The sequence below is a fragment of the Misgurnus anguillicaudatus genome, chromosome 24 (genome assembly GCF_027580225.2).
Source record: "Misgurnus anguillicaudatus chromosome 24, ASM2758022v2, whole genome shotgun sequence".
NCBI lineage: Eukaryota > Metazoa > Chordata > Actinopteri > Cypriniformes > Cobitidae > Misgurnus > Misgurnus anguillicaudatus.
Window position 1 is genome coordinate 8120969 of NC_073360.2, and position 24818 is coordinate 8145786.

At 41.6% G+C, this 24818-nt stretch overlaps 1 protein-coding gene across 1 annotated transcript; it reads left to right on the plus strand.

Moving 5' to 3' along the window:
* The first annotated feature begins 5445 nt into the window (after positions 1-5445).
* On the plus strand, positions 5446-23745 carry ppm1lb (protein phosphatase, Mg2+/Mn2+ dependent, 1Lb). The gene is made up of 4 exons (XM_055195754.2): positions 5446-6189; positions 14638-14812; positions 15187-15348; positions 23200-23745. The coding sequence occupies exons 1-4, from the start codon at positions 5806-5808 to the stop codon at positions 23547-23549; spliced, it is 1071 nt and encodes a 356-aa protein (XP_055051729.1). The 5' UTR covers positions 5446-5805; the 3' UTR covers positions 23550-23745.
* Positions 23746-24818: the final 1073 nt, after the last annotated feature.

Consider the following 24818-nt stretch of genomic DNA (forward strand, 5'->3'; position numbering starts at 1 on the left):
TTTGACAGTGATATTATTATTTGAGTGTGTCCATTGTAAAATGTAATCGACGAGTCTGTCTGTCTGTCAGACATGACGCTACTGAGAACCACTTATGCTTTGAATTAAAACTGAATTTGTATTTGTAGATTTCAGACAGAGACACATTGTAAGAGCTGCACAAAGAGCATACACTATGACCACAGTATATTATTGTTGAATAGTTTGAGAATAATGTAGTTTAAAGAGATTATTTAAAAAAACGGTGTAACTTTTGTATTAAGTATTCGTTCCAGATTTACTTCCAAGTATAATATATACCTATAACAGTTTTTATAAAATATTAAATAAATCAGTGCCATTAAAGGAAAATGAGGTGAGAATTGAGATATTTGTGGCAGTAAAGATAAAGAGGAAATCATCTGAGGATGAAATCAAATAAGAGATGATTTCCAGATATATCAGCTTTGTTGTCTTGAGCAATAAAGTCTGACTTAACCACACCCACTGTGATTGGCTGATGGGGAATGAGTCTCTGTCCATTTAATCACACAAATATTGTAGGTATCATAATGTTGCCATATTCAAATAAAGATGTTGAAACATGTGTCAATAATTAAACAAGTATTGGTTACAGTACTTGGTCAAGCTGGGAACGAATATGGCCCCAACCATCCGTTTGGCCCAACGACGGAATCCAAACGCTGGCGAAGAGTTATATCGCGTTCAGTCTTTTCCGGCGCTTATTAAGACAAATTAACGTTATGCAACTTTATAATCTGACTCCAAAGATATAAAACGTATTGTAATATGAATCAAATTGATATAAATATAGAATTTGGATAAACATTTGATCATTCTATTTACTCATGTTAACATTGAACTCATTCATTCGATAACCAATATCATATCAGCCCACATCGGCCGTTGTGCGGGTTCTGAAACATAAACTCAACCACACCAGAGGTCCTGACTTATATAGCCCTCGAATAATCATCACAATTAAACACAACTTAGTTAGGGTTAAATAATTAGTCTATCCGTGTAACCAGAGGAAATGGTTGAAGCAACTGCCCCATGCTGGCGTGCCCTTCATTATTATTATAAAATACTTACGCAACCCCAGCCAACTATATACAACTTAATACAGAACTCAGAAACTATAATTATAGTAGTTATCATCTGATAGCCCACATATAGTAAAGTAATGGCTGTACATCTTAGTTCATCGGTATAGACAATTAGCATGAATTTACACCCCGGTTATAGATTTATGGTGACAAAGGATATCGTAATACTTATTGGAACTTAGAAGAGTCAATGATACAGAGAAGATTAGAATGAATACAAATGTAACAATTTATTAACCAGGTAGGTAGCACATAATTCAGAAGCCAATTTACATTCCAATTCAAATACGAAACAAACGAAAAACTGTTGCATACCTGGTAAGGAGATGAAGATCTGGTTACAGATTCCTCAAAATAAAATAAAAAGAAACATGATGCTGTATCAAAGATACAGCATCATGGGGTTGCATTCCTAGATATCGAAAGTCCCGCCTGAGCCTTCTACACATCTCCTTAAATAACCAGAGAACAAAGCATATAGGAGTTTGGTACTGATTGGTTGTTGTAAAGTCAGGGGTGTAGCCTAATATACATACAGTGGGTGATTGGTCAACATGTCTAAGTTAGGAGTTGTCTCCCAACATTAGGTTAAGTTTACTTATTTATTGTCACAGATTAACATTGAATCCTGTTGTCATATTAATAAACCCAAATGTACCACTTGCATTAAAACACTTCATATAACACCAAACAAAACCAGTTTCACATTCTTTGTACATGTAGAATGTATTGCTTTTAGAACATGAGGAGAGGGGGACAAGAAAGTGTGGTCGGGTGTGACTCTGTCCCACACCATGGGGTAACTGTCTTGGGGGGTAGATGTGAATTCTTTGAGGAAGGTTTCGGGGTAGATGTGAATTCTTTGAGGAAGGTTTCAGATGATAATTCAACAGGAATTAGGAAGCGGTTTCCTATGGATTCAGCCATTTGCTGCTGGCTTCAGGAAATACCTTCTGCCAGGGTTTGGCACCACCTTACAGCTCTTACAGTGGGTTGAGCTAAAAATTGTCCTTAATCTATGGAGGTATTTTGGTGTAAAACACCTGCACACATGTGACACTGGAATTTGTTTTTGTAGAGATTATCCCCACAGGTGCATCAATAAATTTGAAATAACTAGGGATGTCCCGATCAGGTTTTTTTTGCCTCCGAGTCATTTGATTTTGAGTATCTGCCGATACCGAGTCCCGATCCGATACTTCTATAATACATAAAAAAGAATAAAGAAGAGCGGAAAAAAACAGATCCAGGATGTTCCTTATGTTATGCTGCACGAGTTGCTGTTTCTGTGTGGAGTCAAAAGAGTCTAAGGCTGGGTACACACCAAAAGATAATCGGGCTTATTTTGGGCCGATTTTCCCCCTTCCGACAATCCTAGATATTTCCCGAGTATCGCTATGGTTCTACAAATTATTTTATCAGATTGTCCCTTCGTGTGAGGTGTGTTAAGAGTGTCCGAACCTGCTCGGAAGAATGTCGGAGCCGCGCCGATTGCGAATCGTAAATATTCAACATGTTGAATATTTACGATCAGAAATCCTCATGTGTGTGGGGAATCCCGAGGACAAACGCGAGCACGAAACCATATCCAATCAGAAAGCGAGATGAGGGAAGACGGAAGCAGTCATGGTGCAGCATAAAGTCCGCTTCTCAATCCGTAGGTCGCATTTCCAGGCTGTATATACGTCATCAAGAATATTTCATATTTCAGAATATATAAAATTGGCTATTATTCCTTGTTCATCGTATATTGTTTTAATAAACTTATGACTTTTGAATGTAATGCTCAGTTAACTTGATTAAACCAGGTTTTGTGACGTATATGCAGCCGGCATATGCGACCTCCGCAGGCTACAGCCTTCGGATTGAGAAACGGCCAAAGTGAAGTTGATGTGGACCGCAGAGATGGAGGATCTGTGGCAACAGCATGAATGTTTATACAACGTGTCTTGTAAAAATTATTCCAAGCACTATCATTGAAATGTCTTCCTGCATATCATCCGCCATGCTTGTTTTGAAGTCTTGCGAGATTTTGTGGGATTTCCTGTTTTCACAGTCGAGACTCTGATTAAACTATAGGAGCAAAACGGATAAATCTAGGATTTTTTATCCTCTAGTTTGTGGTCCATCACATTTTTAAAATCTTATAAGATGTAAAAAATATTTTGGTGTGTACCCATATATATATATATATATATATATATATATATATATATATATATATATATATATATATATATATATATATAGTATATGTACAGGGGTTAAATTGGGATTTGTTTTGTGGGGAGGCTGTGTTGGGAGGGAGGGTTTGAGGGGTAGTGCTATAACCTTCATTAATCCTTCACAAATCATATTTTCTGCATCACAGATTAAGAAACTCATATACTCAGGTTATTTGCTACATTTGCTGCAGTAAATATAGTGCAAAACATATTTTATGGCCTGCATCAAAAAATATGGTCGGGTACAAATTTTGCATACTCGAAAATCAGTATGTGCATTCATGCAATGAGAGTTGCATGCGTGTACAATGTTTTTTCACAATTAAAAAAGAAAATTCTAGCACAAACACAAGTACATAACTACAACTGCTTGAATCTGCTGCTATGAGTTTCAAATGGTTTTTCGCTTACACATGACAAGTTTTGCATGCTTTTTCTTTTGCACCACATATCTTTGAGAGAAATGGTGAAAAAGTGATTTGTACCTGCAGGCTATGGCGAACATTGTTCAGCACTGCCCACCAGGTGGTGCCTGAACGGACATAGTAATAAAGCCTCTGCAGTGCAAAGCATGGCAGTGGCAAGTAAGCAAAATAAAGCCATCGGCTGGTGTATGTTTTCAATTGTTTCCAAAGGAAGCCCGGCACTTTTCAAAAAAGCCTGCTGCTGGCTTTTTTTTGCGCAGAAAGCCAGTGCTTGCAGTTTTTTTGCACTTAGGGAGTGTGCACACCAAAGCTTTTAAACGTGCTGAAAACACCTGGAGGAGGCCGAATGCCAGCTTTTTTTTAACTGAGCGCCAGCTTTCTTCAGCTGGGCACTTTGGTTGCTGTGATACTTCTGCTCTCTTTATCAGTCGTTAAATGATGCGCCGGTTGGTTGTTGTGATATTTGTCCCGCCCCTTCTCCACAGTGATTGGACGGCTGTGTGAGAACTGACATTGACAAGCTGATCTTTTCACCCAAAGTTGAATATTTTTCAACTCTCAGTGCTGAGCACAGAAAAACCACCATACGCCGTCTTTCAGCGCGGAAGAAAAACACCAGGTGCTGCCTTTTTTGAAAAACGCTGAGGTTCCATTGGAAACAATTGAAAACATAGCCAGCCGTGGGCATAAAAGCTTTGGTGTGCATGTAGGGTGGCCATTCGTGCCTTTTCCGCCTGACACGTCCCGAACAGGTTTCCGGGTTTGTTCTCCCGAAGTCACGTTGGTCGACCGCATACGTCATCAAGGTTTAAAATTTTGGGATCAATTTCAGAAAAGCTAAATTTTTACATTTCAAGGTAAGAATGAAACTACAATGATTGTATGTCTTAAGAGAAATCAGTCTTAATTTTCTAATGTATTTTAACTGAAATGTGAGAACCTCAATGATGTATGCGGTCAAGCAACGTGACTTCCGGAGAACGCACCCAAAACTTGTTCGGGACGTGTCCGGCGGAACTGGCACGAATGGCCACCCTATGTGCATGCCCCCTGCTGAGAGTTAAAAAATATTCAACTTTGGGTGAAAAGCTCAGCTTGTCTGAAAAGGTCAGCATGTCAATGTCAGTTCTCACACGACTGTCCAAATTATAAAATTATACGTTTTTATTGTAGTTGAAAATATATTTAATTTGAATCTTTTCAAACCTGTTATGTTTACAGGTTTGTAACATAAAAAAGTTTTTCTTCCTATGCGATGTGAATATACATGCTTTAAAATAGATTTATTTTTTAAATATATTTCAAACTACAAAAAAATGCCCAAAAAATATATATTGGTGACAAATACATTTTGTAAACATATTTCAAAATATATTTCAGCACTAATATTTTTGGCCATTTTTTGAAATATATTTAAAATTATATCTGAAAATATTTTTTTGCCATATGCGCTCCTAAACTTTTACAGATTCATGAGCTGGTTCTGGCACTGAAATACTATTTTTTCAAGTCAAAATGACAAGCTGTCTGTACTGTGGAGAAATTTTTTAATATTAAAATATTTGGAGTATATAAACATATGTTGCCATGACTTAATTGTTCACATAATAATTTTTACAGTTTACAAATAAGAATGTTTTCATTCATGCAAAACTGGAACTTTATTAGGGGGGGAGACTTTTATTTTGACAAGCTGTTTATTTAATACGTGTGACGGACAGATGTGTGTGAGAATGCAGCAGGAATGCTTTACTGTCCGTCTCTCTGTCTGTCTTACATTTGATTTTCTCACACATTTAAATAGATACTAAACAGACATTTAATCACAGGACTGATCTCAGCGCGAGCACGCGCACATACACCTGTGCACGTCGAACTGCAGAACGCTCGGTTTAGCCGATTTAGGTTTTCGCTCACGATCAAGGGAAACCCATTACCCGTATTTATCAGATGTGAAGGCGTCGCATTTCTTTGTGATCGTGTGCAGGTGTTTTTGAAGCGCATTGGATGAGCATGCATTAGCGCAGCATCAGTTTGTCAGTGCGCATGCGCACGCTGGAAGAGAGCATGAGCCCGCTGTCAGTGCTGTGGAGAATCATGAGATATCTGCTCCTCCGACCCGAGACACTGCTGCTCCTCTGCATCAGTCTCGCTCTCTGGAGCTATCTCTTTCACACCGATGATGTAAAGACCATCGTCCAATCCATGAACGTGATGAAGGGTAAGATGAAGATGACGCCGACTGATGGAGATGATGTTGTGGATGGACAGAAGGTGTCCAGGACATGGGAGTTCAGGAGTCCGACCGCAGCCGTGTACTCTATCCAAGGCAAGAGAGATCATATGGAGGACAGGTTTCATATTCTCACTGACACCATCAACAGAAGCCATCCAGACATCTTCGGCATCTTTGATGGACATGGAGGAGAGGTAATTCATCTGGATATGTGCTAATCATTTACTAAAGGTACAAATGCTTTAATATTAAGTACTAAAATAATAAAATATTAAGTATTTGATGCTGAACTTCTGTGTTTTTGCACATGCATTTAAAGATAATCGCTTATATTGTTTAAAAGTACATAAAACAACTTTATGTCAATAACAAGAAAGGTGACAACTTAGTCAGAGAACACCTCAACCAATTAAAGGTATAATACAGTGAGTAACATTAAGTTTTTCATATTATGACAAGTACTGAAATTATATACTCTTGTTTTTCTCCGTGAAGGATGCTCAAAACCTTTTTTTCACGTTCTCACATGCATTTTACCAAATATGTTATTTTTTGTTCTGCTAAACTGGATAAATGACAATTTATGACAATTGGGTAAATGTCATAAAAATAATGAATGAATGCAACATCAGCTTGATAAAAGAGTTTCTGTTTCTGCATGTTTCTGCTCAAACAGAACAGATGTAAACTGTAAGACCAATGGAAGTTTTCCTCCTTTAGTATTGGTTTGTTTATATTTTGACTTATGAATCATATGATACACACAGTGTTGGGTGTAACTATTTACTAAGTAATTAGTTACTGTAATTTAATGACTTTTTACTTGGAAAAAGTAAAGTAAGTGATTACTCAGTAATTTAATTACAGTTACTTCTGATGTAATTGAACTAAATACTGTGTATGGACTGTAGAACAATTATACTAATACAATAGTGGATTTAACATCACAAAATTTAAAGTCTAATGCTGCGTTTACACCAGCCATGGTAGAGGCGTGAAGCATGAGTGATTTCAATGTTGAGTCAATGTGAAGACGCGTTGACGTTGATGCGGCAGCCCAGCCCGGAGTCACTCATTCAACCTGAAGGAACGCTTGATATTGTCCGTGAGCAGTCACCCGGAGCTATACGACACAAGTTTTTATTTCTATAGGGGAGACAGGAATAAAAAGGACCTTGCTTGGAAGAGTGTCAGTGAGGACATCAGGCAACCTGGTAAGCTGTAATACACATTTCACTTTTGAGTCACATGACGTTTATCGACCCGCGTCGTTTATTTTAGTAATGTTAACAAATACAAACCTGTAACTCTCTCGATAAATGCACATTCAACATCAGTCGTCTTGCAAACAGACAACAGCATATCACTTGCCCCTCCCACAAGAAGCGGATTTTGCCTCTGATGCGCGTCAAATGCTGGCTTTTTCCGCGTGTCTACTTCGCTCTAGACGCGCGAATGCATTCAAACTGTTCAAGCGGCAAACTAGGCGCGGTTGGTGTAAATGCAGCATTAGGTTAAAAATAATAGCTCATCCCTTGTCTCCCTTGTAATTGTCGCCCTTTTAGTGACTTAATATCTACGCTATCCTCAGTTTCAGACAAAAGCAGAAGTCAGTGCGCCAACATTTTTTATTTGTGCAGAAACCTACCCATATTTGAGAGGTGATAAAAAGAAAACAAATGAAGAAAGGCTGAAACATTCTTTAATTTAATATATTGTATGTTTATTTATTTAAAGAAGATAATTTTTTTTGAAAAGCATTAAACTTTGGTGAAAATCCAAATAAATAAATAAAATGCACTTTTTTTAACGCTGGCGGGGAAAGAGTTTAAGTCAGCTGGAAAGTTAATTTTATTCTCACATATTCATCACCAACTACAGTATAATATGGCATGAATCGATTCTGGTGTGAAAGGACCATTTTTGGGCCATTTCTTTTGCCTATGGGCCTATGAGGGCTTGCGTCTAACCCACATATTCATCCACAATTCATTGCACCAGCCTAATTTGAATGACATCATAAATACATTTTCACATTCTTGTTACCTAGCAATGTTCTTTTCGGCAAAACCATTCATGTGGCACTGACTTTAAAATGTAAAGAATAGCTAGACATGTTCGATCAAACCCACTGCTATGAAGTATATTAAACAGTATCACCTCAAAACAGTTCTTTATATATTTACACTTATTTTTCCAAGTGGCCAGGACATGCTAATAAGTGCTATGTAAGAACTAAGCATTAAAGGACTTTAAGATACCTTCAGTACTTCTTGAGTAACAGACAGAGATTTAAAATTAACCTTTTTTCTCAGTTTTTTCATAATTTGGCATGTAATGCAACAAACAACAGATTTTACTAACAGACAAACCAATCTCAGTGTAAAAATGAAATAATGATAATGGTATCTTTTTACAGGGGACATTTCACAAGACTTTTTAAGATGTCAAATCAATCTTTACTGTCCTCAGAGCACATATGTGAAGTTTTAGCTCAAAATACCATATAAATATTTATTCTAGCATGTTAAAATTGCCACTTTGTAGGTGTGTGCAAAAATGTGCCGTTTTGGGTGTGTCCTTTAAAATGCAAATGAGCTGATGAAATTCAAACACCGATCACTATGATGGTCGTTTGTTGCAATTAAAACTCAATTGTGATTGTCTCTGCACTAAATGGCAGTGCTGTGGTTGGATAGTGCCGATTAAGGGGTGGTATTATTATAATAAGAGCTCATTATTGCATCATAAGGAGAGCCAAATTTTAACAACCTATTTTTTCATGTGCTTTTAGAGAATGGTTTACCAAAACTAAGTTACTGGGTTGATCTTTTTCACATTTTCTAGGATGATAGAAGCACTGGGGACTAGGGATGGCACGGTTAGAAAATGTCATATCATGAGATGGCACGGTTAGAACATTTCATATCATAATTATAGTGACCAAAGTTATCACGGTTATCAATATGATCATGGTTTTCTTAAATTGAGATGGAAATGTTCAAAAAGAACTGATACACACACTGAAAAGTTTTATTTTTGAAAATCAGCAAACAACAAATACAATTAGCAGCTATATGCACTTTTTTAAGCAGAAACATTAAATCAGGGGTGTCCAGCCTTTTTTGTGTGGCAATCTACTTTTAAAATGATAAAGCCGACAAGACCTACCTGCTAAAAAACATTTTTTAACAAAACACTGTTAAATTTTTTAATAACACTTTAAATGCGTGTTAGGACTATACTGCATATAACTCTACGTTGAATTTAGGGCTGTTACCATTACTCCATTATTTTTGAGGAGTTAAAAAAATCCTTGAGTACATGCCAATTACTCCTTATAGCGGAATAGCGGAGATGCGGTTTTGATGAAATAAACTAGAAAATGACATTATCAGAAGCATCTCTCTCTCTCTCGTTCGGTCGTGCGCACATACACCGTGCGTGTGGATCAACTCCTGCATGAAGGCAAGAATGTGCATCCAAATTTCGGAAGTTAGACAACTTCGCTGCAGCGGGCAGACATAAGATATAAAAACACACTTGAGAAGAAATGCGCAGCAACTCAAAAATACTTGTTTCTAAGACCATAATGCCAATTTGGCGCTTTGTTTTCCGAAGCTCGTGGAGGCGTGGAGCAGCATAAACAGTTATTAACTTATGTGCGATCTACCGGCATTGCATTTGCGATCGACTGGTCGTATTGGACACCCCTGCATTAAATGAACATGGAGCCCTGAGATGTATGAACCTGTTTTAATGAACAGTACCTTAAATAAGAAGAACATCAAATGCACACATAAGCAACGCATTAAAACAGTGCATCTGTTACTGTCTTCCGCCACGCCTTCTCGTGCAAAAACCAATGTTGCATGCGCGCGCCTGCGTCAAGCTGATTCTGGCTGGATAGGATTTACCGTGAGTTTTCAAAGTCACGGTAATCAAACACGGTTGTAATGAAAATTACATTTTAAACGATAATACTACCCGTCAGGACATTTTATCATGGTTAATCGTGAAACCGGTAATCGTCCCATCCCTACTGGGGACCCAATCATAGCACTTAAACATGGAAAGAGTCTGATTTTCATGCCATGGCCCCTTTAAAATCATTATTCAATCCCTGTAATGTGGCTAAAATCTCAGTTGAAAATTGTAATTCTCAGTAAAATCAGTACATTCTCAGTAAATATTCACTCAAGGGTCCATGCATACCTGTCAACCCTCCAGTTTTTACCGTGATTCTCCCATACTTTACCATTCTATCCCACTATCATCCAGTTTAAATATTTTGCCGTATTTCTCCCGTATTTTTAATCTGTCTATAAAAAAAAAACCCTGGACGTATTTGATATGTTTTCTACTACATTCACCACCGGGAAAGCAGGCGGCAGTATTAGCTGTAACATTATTTACAATCCTTGGGTGATAATGTAAGGACACACCTGCATTAAATATATCACACTGTGCAAGTGGTTTATTTTATTTATTATATTTTATTACAAAATGTGTGGCAAATCTCATAGAATCACAGGCAAAAAATACATTTTGATTCAGTTTAATTAAATTTGTATAGTGCTTTTCACAATGTGCATTGTCGTGAAGCTTCTTTACAGAAACCATTAGTATATTAATTCTATAAATTTACATGTGAAGAGCTCTGGTTATCTCGTTTTGTTTTTCTTTTAAAGACCTAAATGTGTTCCTATGAAAAGCAATGCTTCTCTCTGAAGTATCTGCAGAGCACATGTTTGGATGGGGCTGTCTGAAGGAATTTGACTAAATGTGCAGAGGGTCACAAACATCTGCTGCAGATGCATTTCGTGCATTTATTTAAAAATCTGTCTGACCAAAATAAACTCTCTGAATCACAGTAGATTCTAGTTTGTGCACTTTTACATCTCAAGATGCTTTCTGGAGAGACCATACAGACGGATAGGCTACATCAGTTTGATGTGCTGACACAAGGAAGAACTGCCAAATTCCTTACAGTTTTCCTATTCTCTGCTTTTAGTCTGTCACAGTAGCTGTACCTATGTGTCTGTTTGGTGACTGGATTGGATTAGACTTGGGTGATTTTCTCACTGAATGTGATTTAAAAGTGAACACAAGAGTTTTAAGTCAGGTTGTCAAAGGATAAAGTCACACAACAGGAATTATTACAGCAGATTTCTGATGGAGGATAAATTTAGCCTCTCATATGGTAATAAATACAATCATATGAACAGTAAGGATCTGATCCTGAACAAGCTGTGTACTTTAGAGTAGTTTAAAAGCATATGGTCCGACTCTCAATGAGTGTTCAGGGCAACTGCCAAAATCCCCAAAAGTCCCAAGTCTTAAAACCATTGGCCTTGTTGATCTGGACCAGTATTCACAAAACATCTTAAAGCTAAAAGTAGCTCTTAACTTGCTGATTCAGGAGAAACTCTCCAACATAATGGGCCTCATTTATCAGTCTAATGTAGAAACAAGCACAGATCCGTGTGCAAATATCATTTTAAGACGAAAAGTTCACATGTGATTCATGAAACATTCATATACTGCCAAATCTCATTTTACAAATGATCGTCCATTGGTAAATGTGCCGGATGAAAACTAATGTAATTTGAATATTATGCACATATAAATAAAGCCTCTCCCCAAGAGTTAACGACATAAATAAATGAAACCTGGCCAAGCAAAGAAACTTCTCTATGGATACTAAACTTTGACCTTTCAAATTCAAAATAAGTAGCTTGAAAAGCAATATAAAAGGAAATCGGGAAAATAGAGTTTGGAGCCAGATCACTGAAATGAAATTGATCTTACACCAAAACGCCAACATTGTAGTAATGCAGGACTGTAAATAGCCATTTATCAGGTGATGAATGTCATGCTGCTTAGCTAAAATACTGAAAATGTTACAGTTGAAGTCAACTGTTAAAGCATCAAATAAATGCTCTATGAATCTGTGAATTTGTGTATAATATGGGTTTATTATCAGTAATGAACTAATCAATGTAATCATTAAAGGCGATAAAACACGCAAACTTTGTGCTGAACAGGCAAATATGAACGAATCAAATCACAAAATATAATTGCGATTAAAATAGCAACAAACGTGTAAAAATCTGAATTGAATTAAACTCATGAAACTGTATCTGAAACCATCTGGTGTAATAAACACAGGCAGATAAATGCAGACTCTTGTCATTAGATTACCTCAGATAGACAACGTCTTGTACCACTTTTTGTTATCTGCAATGCGGTTATGAGACTCTGAGAATGATCCAATCACATAAGTTCAAAGACAAAAAAACAATATTGATTCGCGTACAACATAAGTGGGAGGGTTTGAGGTGCACAGTCCTGCACCCCAAGGCAGATCCAAAACCAGCCAATTAGAGAACAGGAGGGGTGTGACGTGGGGTGAGATTGGGAAGCTGTAGATCAGGAGAGGTGTGACATGGAGTGAGATCAGGAAAGGTGTGACGTGGAGTGAGATCAGGAGGTTCTGACGTGGAGTGAGATAAGGAGGGATGTGACACGGGGTGAGATCAGGAGGGGTGTGACGTGGGGTGAGATCAGGAGGGGTGTGACGTGGGGTGAGATCAGGAGGCTGGAAATAAGGAAAGGTGTGATGTGGAGTGAGATTAGGAGAGGTGTGAGGTGGGGTGAGATCAATAGGGCTGTGGCATGGAGTGAGATCATGAGGGGTGTGACATGGGGTGAGATCAGGAGGGGTGTGACGTGAGATCAGGAGGGGTGTGACATGGGGTGAGATCATTAGGGGTGTGACGTGCGGTGAGATCAGGAGGCTGGAAATCAGGAAAGGTGTGATGTGGAGTGAGAACAGGAGGGTGTAGTGTGAGGGTGTGGAGTGAGATCAGGAAGGTTGTGAGGTGGGATGAGATCAGGAGGGGTGTGGCATGGAGTGAGATCAGGAGGGGTGTGACATGGGGTGAGATCAGGAGGGGGGTGACATGAGGTGAGATCAAGAGGGGTGTGACATGGGGTGAGATCATTAGGGGTGTGACGTGGGGTGAGATCAGGAGGCTGGAAATCATGAAAGGTGTGATGTTGAGTGAGATCAGGAGAGGTGTGATGTGAAGTGAGATCAGGAGGGTGTAGTGTGAGGGTGTGGAGTGAGATCAGGAAGGTTGTGAGGTGTGATGAGATCAGGAGGGGTGTGGCATGGAGTGAGATCGGGAGGGGTGTGACATGGGGTGAGATCAGGAGGAGTGTGACGTGAGGTGAGATCAGGAGGGGTGTGACGTGGGCTGAGATCAGGAGGCTGGAAATCAGGAGAGGTATGATGTGGAGTGAGGTCAGGAGAGGGGTGATGTGGAGTGAGATCAGGAGGGTGTAGTGTAAGGGTGTGAGATCAGGAAGGGTGTGAGGTGGGGTGAGATCAGGAATGGTGTGGCATGGAGTGAGATCGTGAGGGGTGTGACATAGGGTGAGATTAAGAGGGGTGTGACGTGAGGTGAGATCAGGGGGGGTGACATGGGGTGAGATCAGGAGGGGTGTGACGTTGGGTGAAATCAAGAGGCTGAAAATCAGGAGGGGTGAGATGTGGAGTGAGATCAGGAGAGGTGTGATGTGGAGTGAGATCAGGAGGGTGTAGTGTGAGGGTGTCAAGTGAAATCAGGAAGGGTGTGAGGTGGAGTGAGATCAGGAGGGGTGTGGCATGGGGTGAGATCGGGAGGGGTGTGATGTGGAGTGAGATCAGAAGAGGTGTGATGTAGAGTGAAATCAGGAGAGATGTGATGTGGAGTGAGATCAGAAGAGGTGTGATGTGAAGTGAGATCAGGAGAGATATGATTTGGAGTGAGATCAGAAGAGGTGTGATGTGGAGTGAGATCAGGAGGGTGTAGTGTGAGGGTGTGGAGTGAGATCAGGAGCCTGGAGATCAGGAGAGGTGTGATGTGGAGTGAGATCAGAAGAGATGTAATGTGGAGTGAGATCAGAAGAGGTGTGATGTGGAGTGAAATCAGGAGAGATGTGATGTGGAGTGAGATCAGAAGAGGTGTGATGTGAAGTGAGATCAGGAGAAATGTGATTTGGAGTGAGATCAGAAGAGGTGTGATGTGGAATGAGATCAGGAGGGTGTAGTGTGAGGGTGTGGAGTGAGATCAGGAGCCTGGAGATCAGAAGAGGTGTGATGTGGAGTGAGATCAGGAGAGGTGTGATGTGGAGTGAGTTTAGGAGGGGTGTGATGTGGAGTGAGATCAGGAGGAGTGTGACGTGGGGTGAGATCAGGAGGGGTGTGGCATAGAATGAGATCAGGAAGGGTGTGAAATGGGGTGAGATCAGGAGGGGTGTGACGTGGGGTGAGATCAGGAAGCTGGAGATCAGGAGAGGTGTGACATGGGGTGAGATCAGGAGGGGTGTGGCATGGAATGAGATCAGGAGGGGTGTGGCATGGAATGAGATCAGGAGGGGTGTGAAATGGGGTGAGATCAGGAGGGGTGTGACGTGGGGTGAGATCAAGAAGCTGGAGATCAGTAGGAGTGTGACGTGGAGTGAGTTTAGGAGGGGTGTGACGTGGAGTGAGATCAGGAGGGGTGTGACACGGGGTGAGATTAGAAGGGTGTGATATAGGCTGCATTTGGTTGATTGAAAACCATATGTACTGAATACTGTTGTGTCTGTCTCAGGCAGCAGCAGAGTATGTACTGACTCATCTTCCGGCGGTCCTGAGTAAACAGCTCCAGCAGTATGAGAGACAGAAGGAGAACAGCCTGCTGAACCATCGGTCAATCCTCAAGCAGCACATACTTAACATGGACAAAGAGCTTGTGGAGAAACTCTCAGCCTCATATGATGAAGCAGGTGATGAAAAAGTCTTAACATCAATTCACTGATGATTCATTTTTTTATTGTTTTTAAAATAGTAATAAACAGTGGCTCAGTAGCACTGTTGCCTCACAGCAAGAACGTCCCAAGTTCAAGTCTTTCTGTGTGGAGTTTGCATGTTCTCCCTGTGTCAGCATGGGTTCCAGTAAAAAACTCTTTATGAATAAATTTGAATGTAAATAAATTACATTTGTATGAGGACAAGATTGAGGATGGGGACTTTTGAACATAATTTTAATCTCATTCAAGATCACTTAAAAAAAGCTTTTTGTTAATACATTTTTCTTTGTGTGAATAATGTGTGTGGAAAACTCTCTCACTGTATGGGTTGCTGGATTTTTGTTTATCAGGAACTACATGTCTGGTGGCTCTGCTGTCTGAGAAGCAGCTGACTGTAGCTAACGTTGGCGACTCAAGGGCCGTGTTGTGTGATAAAGACGGTAATGCCATCTCGCTGTCACATGACCACAAACCCTACCAGCTAAAAGAGAGAAAGAGGATCAAGAAAGCAGGTGCGTCTGCACAGTCACTCCACACATACCTGCAGGAGATATTAATATTGCTAATAGCCTATGGGGTATTTTTCCGGACAGGGATTAGCTTAAACCAGGACTAGGCCTTAGTTTAATTAGGAAATAAAACGTCTCAGGTTACGTAGGTAACCCTGGTTCCCTGAGAAGGGAACGAGACGCTTCGTCGCCATAGCAACGCTTTGGGGAACGCCTCGGCGTGACTGATCTGAAGCACGTGAAAAAGTTAATCAATAATTAGATGATTGGAAATAGGCTGGATGCCGTGCGGACCAGTGGTATAAGAAGGCATCCCAAACAGACACACTCGCTACCAGTGCCGAAGCAAGTGCCTACAGGGATGCGGGGAGTATGGCATGGAGACGTAGCATCTCGTTCCCTTCTCAGGGAACCAGGGTTACCTACGTAACCCGAGACGTTCCCTTTCGAGGAACTCGAGCTGCGTCGCCATAGCAACGCTTTGGGGAACGAGATGCCCACGCTTCCATACTACCAAATGCCTGTAGTGTGTATAACTGAACACAGTCAAGGCAAAGAACCTGGGACCCTAAAGAGGGGTATAGGTCTAGACCATAAAATCTGACAAAGGTGAGCGGTGAAGACCAACCGGCCGCATTACACACGTCCTGAAGAGAGGCGCCTGACCCTAAGGCATTAGAGGCAGCCATACCCTGGGTAGAGTGGGCCCTCACAGCGACAGGTGAGGGTAAGCCCTGATGTTCATAAGCCAGTGAGATAGCATCTACTATCCATCTGCTCAGAGTCTGCTTGGTCACCAGTAAACCTTTTCTGGGTGAACCAAAGCACACAAATAGCTGCTCGGACTTCCTCCACTGAGCAGTCCTGACACCAAATTCAGCTTTTCTTGGTCCGTGCTCCTTAAGGGGGGAGGACAAAGGGCCTGTAGAACAATAGCCCTCGGCACATTGTTCAGCACCTTGGGAATATAACTTGGCTTCGGGTGTAAAAAAGCCTTAGCCATCACAGGTGCAAACTCCATACATGTCGGGGATACTGACAGGGCCTGAAGGTCCCCCACTCGCTTTAAAGAGGTGATAGCAGAAGGAACATAGTCTTAAAGGCCAGAAACCTATCTGGCAAAGTCTCAAATGGTTTAAACGGAGCCGACGAGAGCCCTTCCAGCATGACTGGTAGGTCCCAAGTTGGCACCCTTGTGCGGCTAACACGTCACAACCTGCGAGTGCCACAAAGAAAGCGAGCCAGTAACGGGTGTCTACCCACTGATGAGCCTTCCACCGAAGTATGGCAGGCAGAAACTGCTGCCGTTTAAACCTTAATGGTGAAAGGAGTAAACTCATCAGAGAAACACTCCTGCAGAAACCTAAGCACTACGTCGACAGGCAGTTATAACTGGGTCTGTCAGATGAGCTGAACACCAAGAGGTGAACATTTCCCACTTAATGGAATAAAGTTTCCCCGTGGAGGGATAAACACAACCAGGGGGGAAAGCATACAGACGTAGCCTCGGCCACGCCTGTACCATGGAAAACCACAGTGGGCAAAGTGTGGTGTCCTGGGATGCAAACAGATCTACCTCTGTGCGTCCTAACCTTTTCCAGATGTGGTTCACCACATCTAGATAAAGTCTCCACTCCCACCGGAGATGTCTGTTGTCTCGAAGGGGCATCTGCCACCTTCAGGTGGCCTGGTATGTAGACGGCCCTCAGAGAGTCCAGAAGTGTATGGTAGGCAGAAACTGCTGCAACCTATACCTTAAAGGTGGAGTAATGATATGGTCTCCACAACCTCAGTTGGTAGCATGACATTCTTCCAAAGGAGTATGGTAGGCAGAGACTGCTGCCACCTAAACCGTAGGGTGGAAGGAGTTAAGCCAGCAGAGAATTGCTCCTGCAGAAACCTCAGTACCACGTCAAGGGGCAGTTGACTGGGTCTGTCAGGTGAGCTGAACACCGAAAGGTGAAGTTTCTCTACTTTAGGGCATAAACTTCCTCGTTGAGGGAGCTCTGAAGTAATCAACTGGTTCCCACAACCTCATTCGGGAGCTTCTTGAGGGTTGTCCAGACGAGATATGAGGTACTTCCAAAAGGAATACGGAAGGCAGAAACCGCTGCCACCTAAGCCTTAAGAGTGAAAGAAATGAAGCCAGCAGAGAATTGCTCCTGCAGAAACCTCAACATCACATAAACAGGGCAGTTGGTTGGGTCTGTCAGGTGAGCTGGGCACCATGAGGTGAAGTTTCTCCACTTAGGGCCTAAGCTTCTTGAGGGAGCTCTGGAGTAATCATATGGTCTCCACAACCTCAGTTGGAAGCCTGACATCCTTCCAAAGGAGTATGGTAGGCAGAGACTGCTGCCACCTAAACCTTAAGAGTGGAAGGAGTTAAGCCAGCAGAGAATTGCTCCTGCAGAAACCTCAGCACCACGTCAAGGGGCAGTTGACTGGGTCTGTCAGGGGAGCTGAACACCAAGAAGTGAAGTTTCTCCACTTAAGGCCTAAGCTTTCTCCTTGAGGAAGCTCTGGAGTAATCATATGGTCTCCACAACCTCAGTTGGGACCCCGACATCCTTCCAAAGGAGTATGGTGGGCAGAGATTTTCTCCAACAGAAACTTCAGCACCACAACAACAGGGCAGTTGACTGGGACTGTCAGGAGTAAAGTATGGTCTCCACAACCTCAGTTGGGAGACCTGAGCCTGCGAGCCTGGCCCCCTCAGAGGCCAAGCTGACAGCTACCATATCTCTGGCAAACTTTCTCCAGAACTTCTGTGGCAGAGTGATTGGAGGTAAGAAGAGAAAGCCACATCAGGCAGTGTGTGGTGTCCTGAGACGCAAACAGATCCACCTCTGCGCATCCAAATAATCTACACCACATCTGGCTGGAATCTCAACTCCCAGGAATGGGCTTTGCCTTACAGGGCATCTGCCATATGCAAGTGGCCTGGGTCTAAACTGTCGTCATCGAGCACAGTTTGTCCAGAGACCACAAATGCCATCATACCAAAATAAACAATGTTGTGATTTTGGATCTATCAGCTTTCCATAACTGTACTCCAACCTGTAAGGGATGCATCTGTTGTCAGCGTCACACGCAGCAGCGCACACCCAAAACAGTCCTTAGGATAGAAACCAAGGTTTCCTTCACACCACCAGAGCACGCAGACAACGATGCGTGACTTTGATTGCAGACATCCTTAGAAATTTATTTAAGAAACCACCAATGTGATGTCTGTCTAGACAAACACATGATGGCTCCTCAGGTCTAGAAGGAGATGGGAGTCCAACCCATACCACCATCATTTCCAAGGCAATTTCAGTGCCATAGCCGATGATGAGTTTCAGCGATTTTGACCCTTTTGGCTTTCCATAATCGCAACAACCTGTGAGGGACGCGTCTGTTGTCAGCGTCACACATTGACAACGCACACCCAACACAGGACCTTGGGACAGAAGCCATGGCTTTATTCCTGTTACCAGAGCACGCAAACAACGGTGGGTGACTTTGATCATGCGAGACGGGTTTCCCCTCGGGGAAAACCCACCCGTGTTGAATGAAGACATAAGCTCTAATGTAAGGAATCAGTCCTCGGATCTGATTAAATCAGAGTCTGTCTCAGTCACAGCATAGGACTCAGCTGCATCATTGAACAATTACAAATCCCTCCTTTTTGAAACAATAAAGCAATGGCTGTAGGTCCTCATTTCTCTCATGTGGAGGTTCTACAGCCTCCTGCACAAGAATGTATACATGCTCCCCACTGGAGCCAGCTGTATGCCATCCCACCATATGCAGGAGAATGGTTAATTGTGGCTGCCTGTGGTACTACGCACAGCAGTGAGTGTGCCCTGTGAGGGCACTGAAGGGAAGCAGGCACCATAAATGGGGTGTGAGCTGCTTCGCTTCAATAAGAAATAGTGAGTGCCATAAACAAAGACTTTACCCGCCTCAGCGGATGATGGACTCGAATCGTAACACACTAGATCATATCTTGTTGGCGCACCAGCGGCCGATAAGGAGAATAAATGCTGTGTACAGCTGTACAAGCAACACTCAGTATAAACACAAAATCACTGTTTGACACAGCTCATGCAGGCTGTGACAGGCAGATATACATACATAGCCTACACATACAGGTGTAGAAAATGTAAAAATATTATGTTCATTATTATGTATGTACATATAATACCTCCATACTGTAAAAAGAGGAGGCTTCACGTGGAGACTGCACGTTTAGTCTTAAACAGTAGGCGGATTATGAAGATGATTCATCTCTCCAGAGATAGACAGCTGAAATATATGGCTCTCACGCAGGGCGCCTTCCCGATCCGGCGAAAGAGAGAGAGAACGGACGTTACGTGCAAGCGGAGATACCGCCGCCTGCATGGAATTATATCGCGACTACCACGAGTACAAGCCTCCTAGAGAGCGAGAGTGCAGTTACCGCTCTGCCTCGACAGAAGCGGGACCGAATCTGCGAGCCTGATGTATCCTTCTCGAAGCGCGAGGCTGGAGCGCAACACGTGCATGGGAATGCTCACAGTGCACACAGCCAGGTTTCTCAAAAGCCAACTGTGCGTGCTGCGCTCTAAGACACATATGCATGTGTATCCTTGTAGGGCTGCAGCTATCGATTCTTTTTGTAATCGATTAATCTAGCACTGAATCGATCGATTAATTGAGTAATCAGATAAAATTTTTGTGTGTGTTTTTAAACAACCAAAACAAATAATGCATAACGAAAATGACGTGGCTGTAAAATGTTCAAGCATTTGGCTTTTCTAAAAAAAACAGAGGTATTTGGCTCCAAAAAATAAGCCTATTTATTTCAATTTTTACCCAGTTCGTGTTTATAAGTGCCAGTACCAACAATTAAGCACTTTAATTTATTAATATGCACAACAGGTTTCATGCTGTAATCTAGCCCTGACATCAAAGTAAATATCTGGTTTATGTACATTTCTACACCTGCAGCATTTACCATTAGGCTACTTACAAATAATATATAATTTCTGGGGTGAGCCTATTTGCTATGGTAACAACCTGTGTGTGTGCGCGCACGTGCACCTGTGTTTGTATGTGTGTGTGCACGCGTTCTGTGCGTGAGGAAGAGTGACACCCCAGTCAGACGTTCAGTTGCTTCATTGCATGTTGGTACGGCAGAAATACATACATTCATTTTCAATAGAACGCTGCATTTGGTTTGCATCACTTGCATTGCGGTGCATTTTTGGTTAAGAATCCGTTCGAAAAATCACAAGATCACGTCCCGCTGTATATAGTGAATGCATGCAGCTGAAATTATTGTTGCGTGGCTACATAAAAGTTTAAGCATATGTGATGCATTGCGCGATCGGTCTGACTCGCGTGAGAGAGAATAACTTCCTTATGCTAAACTCCAATAAAACAGAGATTGTTATTATTTAACAAAATATGTCAGATTACAAGTTGCCCATATATGATTGCACTGTGGTGCCGTTTTTTGGTACACACACCTGTAAAGTGCATGCGTGTGTGTGAAGGGGTTCTTTTTTAAGCTATACTCTCCTGCAATTGAACGTGAATACGAAAACATCAAAGCTAAACATCATATCTAGTCAAACCGCATAACAACATCGCTACAAATACTGTATGGGATTAAAATACCTTGTTTTATCGACGCTTGGTGAAACAGCAGTGGATGTTTTCGGTTCAGATGCTGAATGTAATGATAATGTAATGATCCCAAACTTTAGACGTTCTCTCTCTGGCGTTTATGGACATATTCGCTCTCCGCCATCGTGCCAACTAAATTCAAAATGTACCACGCGCTATGGTGTGCTTCCTGAACATTGAACAACGGTCCGTGTGAATCAGATCTCGGCGCGTGTAGTGCACGTCATATGAATTTAACGAGGCTTCGAGGCAGAATTTTTGCCTCGAGGAATTTTTTGAATCGAGTTAATCGAGTAACTCGATGAATCGTTTCAGCCCTATATCCTTGTCTGTGATATCGCACTGACAGGGAGATACACATACTTGAACTGATTCTTAAAACATATTTCAGATTTATGCAAACGTACACGCAGTCACTTGCTGAGGCACTAAAAGCGAGTGTGTCTGTTTGGGACCAGCATAAACCACCTTAAACCAGCTAAAACCAGCTACCAGCTTATGCTGGTTTTAGCTGGATTTTTCAGTAGGGTTTTGAGGCAAAACAAAGGGCACTAATGTACTTTAAGATATGTAAGTGCAAGTTGTTTTCAGTTTGGACAGCTCTTACATTTATTTTAGTCTAGGACTAGTCTAATCCCTGTCCGGGAAACCGCCCCTAAACGAGTGAATCACATTTAAACTTTTCACAGCTAAAAGTTACTAAATGAAAGGATGCACTGTGAACGATTACCCTGTGACTTTTTATATGTGCAGGGCAGGGTAGACTTGTTTTTATAGGAATTCTTAATCGAGCATAATTTCCACATCTATACTTCTCATTAAAAATAAGCTCAGATGTCTAGTTTAGGGTCAGATGATAATAATGCTAATGTTTCCTGAAAACTGGGATTTTCTTTTGAAACTAGAAAATAAGAAGCAGTTAATGTGAGATCTTTATAAACAGTACTTGTGCAGTACTCTTGCAGTACTTCTGCAGTACTCAGGTAGTATTCTCGCAGTACTTGTGTAGTATCCCGGAGTACTAATGCAGTACTTGTGCAGTACTTCTGCAGTACTCATGTAGTATTCTCACAATACATGTGCACTGCTCTTGCAGTACTCATGCAGTAATCTTGTAAAACTAGTGCAGTAATCTTGCAGTACTGTCACAGTAATCTTGTAATACTGGTGCAGTACTCATGCAGTAATTTTGTAATACTGGAGCAGTATTTGTGCAGTACTCATGCATTAATGTGATAATACTGATGCAATAATAGTGCAGATCTCCTCCTTTATGCTGCGTTTACACCAACCGCATTTGAGGCGTCAAAATCGTGTTTACCACGCCTAGTTTGACGCTTGAACAGTTTGAATGCATTCACGCGTCTAGAGCAATGTAGATGCGTGGAAAAAGCAAGCATTTGACGCGCATCAGAGGCAAAATACGCTTCTTGTGGGAGGGGCAAGTGCTATGCGGTTGTCTGTTTGCAAGATGGTTGATGTTGATGAAGAGAGTTACCGGTTTGTATTTGGTCACCTTACTATAGGGGGAAAATAAACGGCGCTGGTCGATAAACGTCACGTGACTCAAAAGTGAAATGTGTATTTACAACTTACCAGGTTGCCCAATGTCCTCTCTGACACTCTTCCAAGCGAGGTCCTTTTTATTCCTGTCTCTATAGAAATAAGAACTTGTGTCGTATAGCTCTGGGTGACTGCTCACGGACAATATCAAGCATTCCTTCATGTTGAATGAGTTTATTCCGGACGGGGCTGCTGCCACAGCAGAAACAGGCTCCTGATTGGTTAACGAGGTGCGAAAATCAGCCAAAGTTCAACTTTTTCGGGCGTCAGCCGCAAATACGTGTCAAACGCAAAATGCACAAAGACCACCATTTGCACGTACCGCAGCAGATGCTCAGTTTGCGCCATTCACGTAAACTAGACCTCCAGACGCGCATCAACGCGTCTTTACATTGACTTAAAACTAAAATCACTCGCGCTTGACGCCTCTACCGCAGCTGGTGTAAATGCAGCATTACTCCTGCAGTACTCTTATAATGCTTGAAAAGATGGCCCAAGACAGGCGGGGATGGAGGCGATTCATCAATGGCCTATGTTTCGAAGGGAATGTAAAGGCTTAAAGAAAAAGAAAGACTCTTATAATGCTCCTGTACTACTGCAGCCATTTTCATGTTAGTGTTTTTGTTTTCTCTTCTTTAGGTGGCTTCATTAGTTTCAATGGATCATGGCGTGTGCAGGGCATTCTGGCCATGTCACGTTCACTCGGGGATTATCCATTAAAGAAACTGAACGTGTTGATCCCTGACCCTGATGTACTGACATTTGACCTTGACAAACTGCAGCCTCAGTTTATTATTTTGGCATCAGACGGACTTTGGGACACCTTTAGCAATGAGGAAGCTGTACATTTCATCAAAGAACGTCTCAACGAGCCGCATTTTGGTGCTAAGAGCATCGTCCTTCAGTCGTTTTATCGTGGCTGTCCTGACAATATCACCGTGATGGTGGTAAAGTTAAAAAAAAGACGCTCTAAAGCTGCTGGCCAGTGAAGATGAATCAACTCTTAAATGTACAACTTAATGTAAACTAGACTAAGTATTTTTATGAATGAATAATCAAAAGTAATTCACATTATGCATAAGTTTAATGTGAGATGAACACTGTCAACTGTATTTTTGGAGCAATTGTTTGTATTCACATTAATAGTACAAATGTACGCAAATCCCTATTAAATTTTCAGCAATCTTTATGCTTCTCTTTTGCAGGGACAGATTATAGGATCCATATCTGTCAGGTTCTAACACACACACACACCACAGTCCCCCACAAAATGTATTGAAAGCAGTCCCTATTACCCATGGGCTGACATCAGGTTATTTGTGTTTGTTTGGGGTTGGAGTACAGTAAATCTCCTGGATCAGAGTTAGCAGTGTCAGCAGCCATATAACCCTTTAGCCTGCTGCTGGAAGAGGTGTTAGTGAGACCAGCAGGGGGTGCTCACCCTGTGGTCTGTGTTGGTCCTAACACCCCAGTATAGTGATGGGGACACTATACTGTCAAAAAACACCGTCTTTCGGATGAGACTTTAAACTGAGGTCCTGACTCTCTGTGGTCGTTAAGTATCCCAGGTTGTCATTTGAAAAAGAGTAAGAAAGGCAAGTTTATTTATATAGCACATTTCATACACAGAGGTCATTCAAAGTGCTTTACATAGAAATGAGAAAACAAAAAATCAAATATACATGAATTTAAAATATAAATTAAAAGAAAATAAATGTGATTTTAATAAAAACTGTTTAAACGTGTGAAAAGAATAAAACAGGAATAAAAGTATAAAACAGTTAAAAATAAGAATAAAAACAAGAGAAATAAAAATAATTAAAATAGTGCATATAAAATATAGTGCAATCAGTTTGGACGCAGCATAGTGCTCATTCAGGAAATGCATAGCTAAACAGATGTGTTTTGAGTCTGGATTTGAATGTGACTACTGTTGGAGCACATCTGATCTCCTCCGGAATCTGGTTCCAGCTGCGACTGGCATAATAGCTAAAAGCTGACTCTCCTTGCTTTGAGTGAACCCTTGGTATTTCTAGCTGATGTGATCCTAATGATCTGAGTGATCTGTTGGGTTTATATTCAAAATCAATCCTAAATGTAACTGGTAGCCATTGTAGCGACCTGAGGACTGGTGTGATATGTTCATATTTTTTGGTTCTGCTCAGAATCCTGGCAGCAGCGTTCTGAATGAGCTGGAGCTGTCTAATGGTCTTTTTGGGCAGGGCAGTGAGGAGGCCATTACAATAATCCACCCTGCT

What these genes read in the sequence shown, in the direction of transcription:
- ppm1lb (XM_055195754.2), top strand. Translation starts at nt 5,806, where the DNA reads ATGCGCACGCTGGAAGAGAGCATGAGCCCGCTGTCAGTGCTGTGGAGA. An exon ending in AGCCTCATATGATGAAGCAG is followed by an intron (nt 14,813 to 15,186) that starts GTGATGAAAAAG and finishes TTTGTTTATCAG; the next exon opens with GAACTACATGTCTGGTGGCT. An exon ending in AAAGAGGATCAAGAAAGCAG is followed by an intron (nt 15,349 to 23,199) that starts GTGCGTCTGCAC and finishes TCTCTTCTTTAG; the next exon opens with GTGGCTTCATTAGTTTCAAT.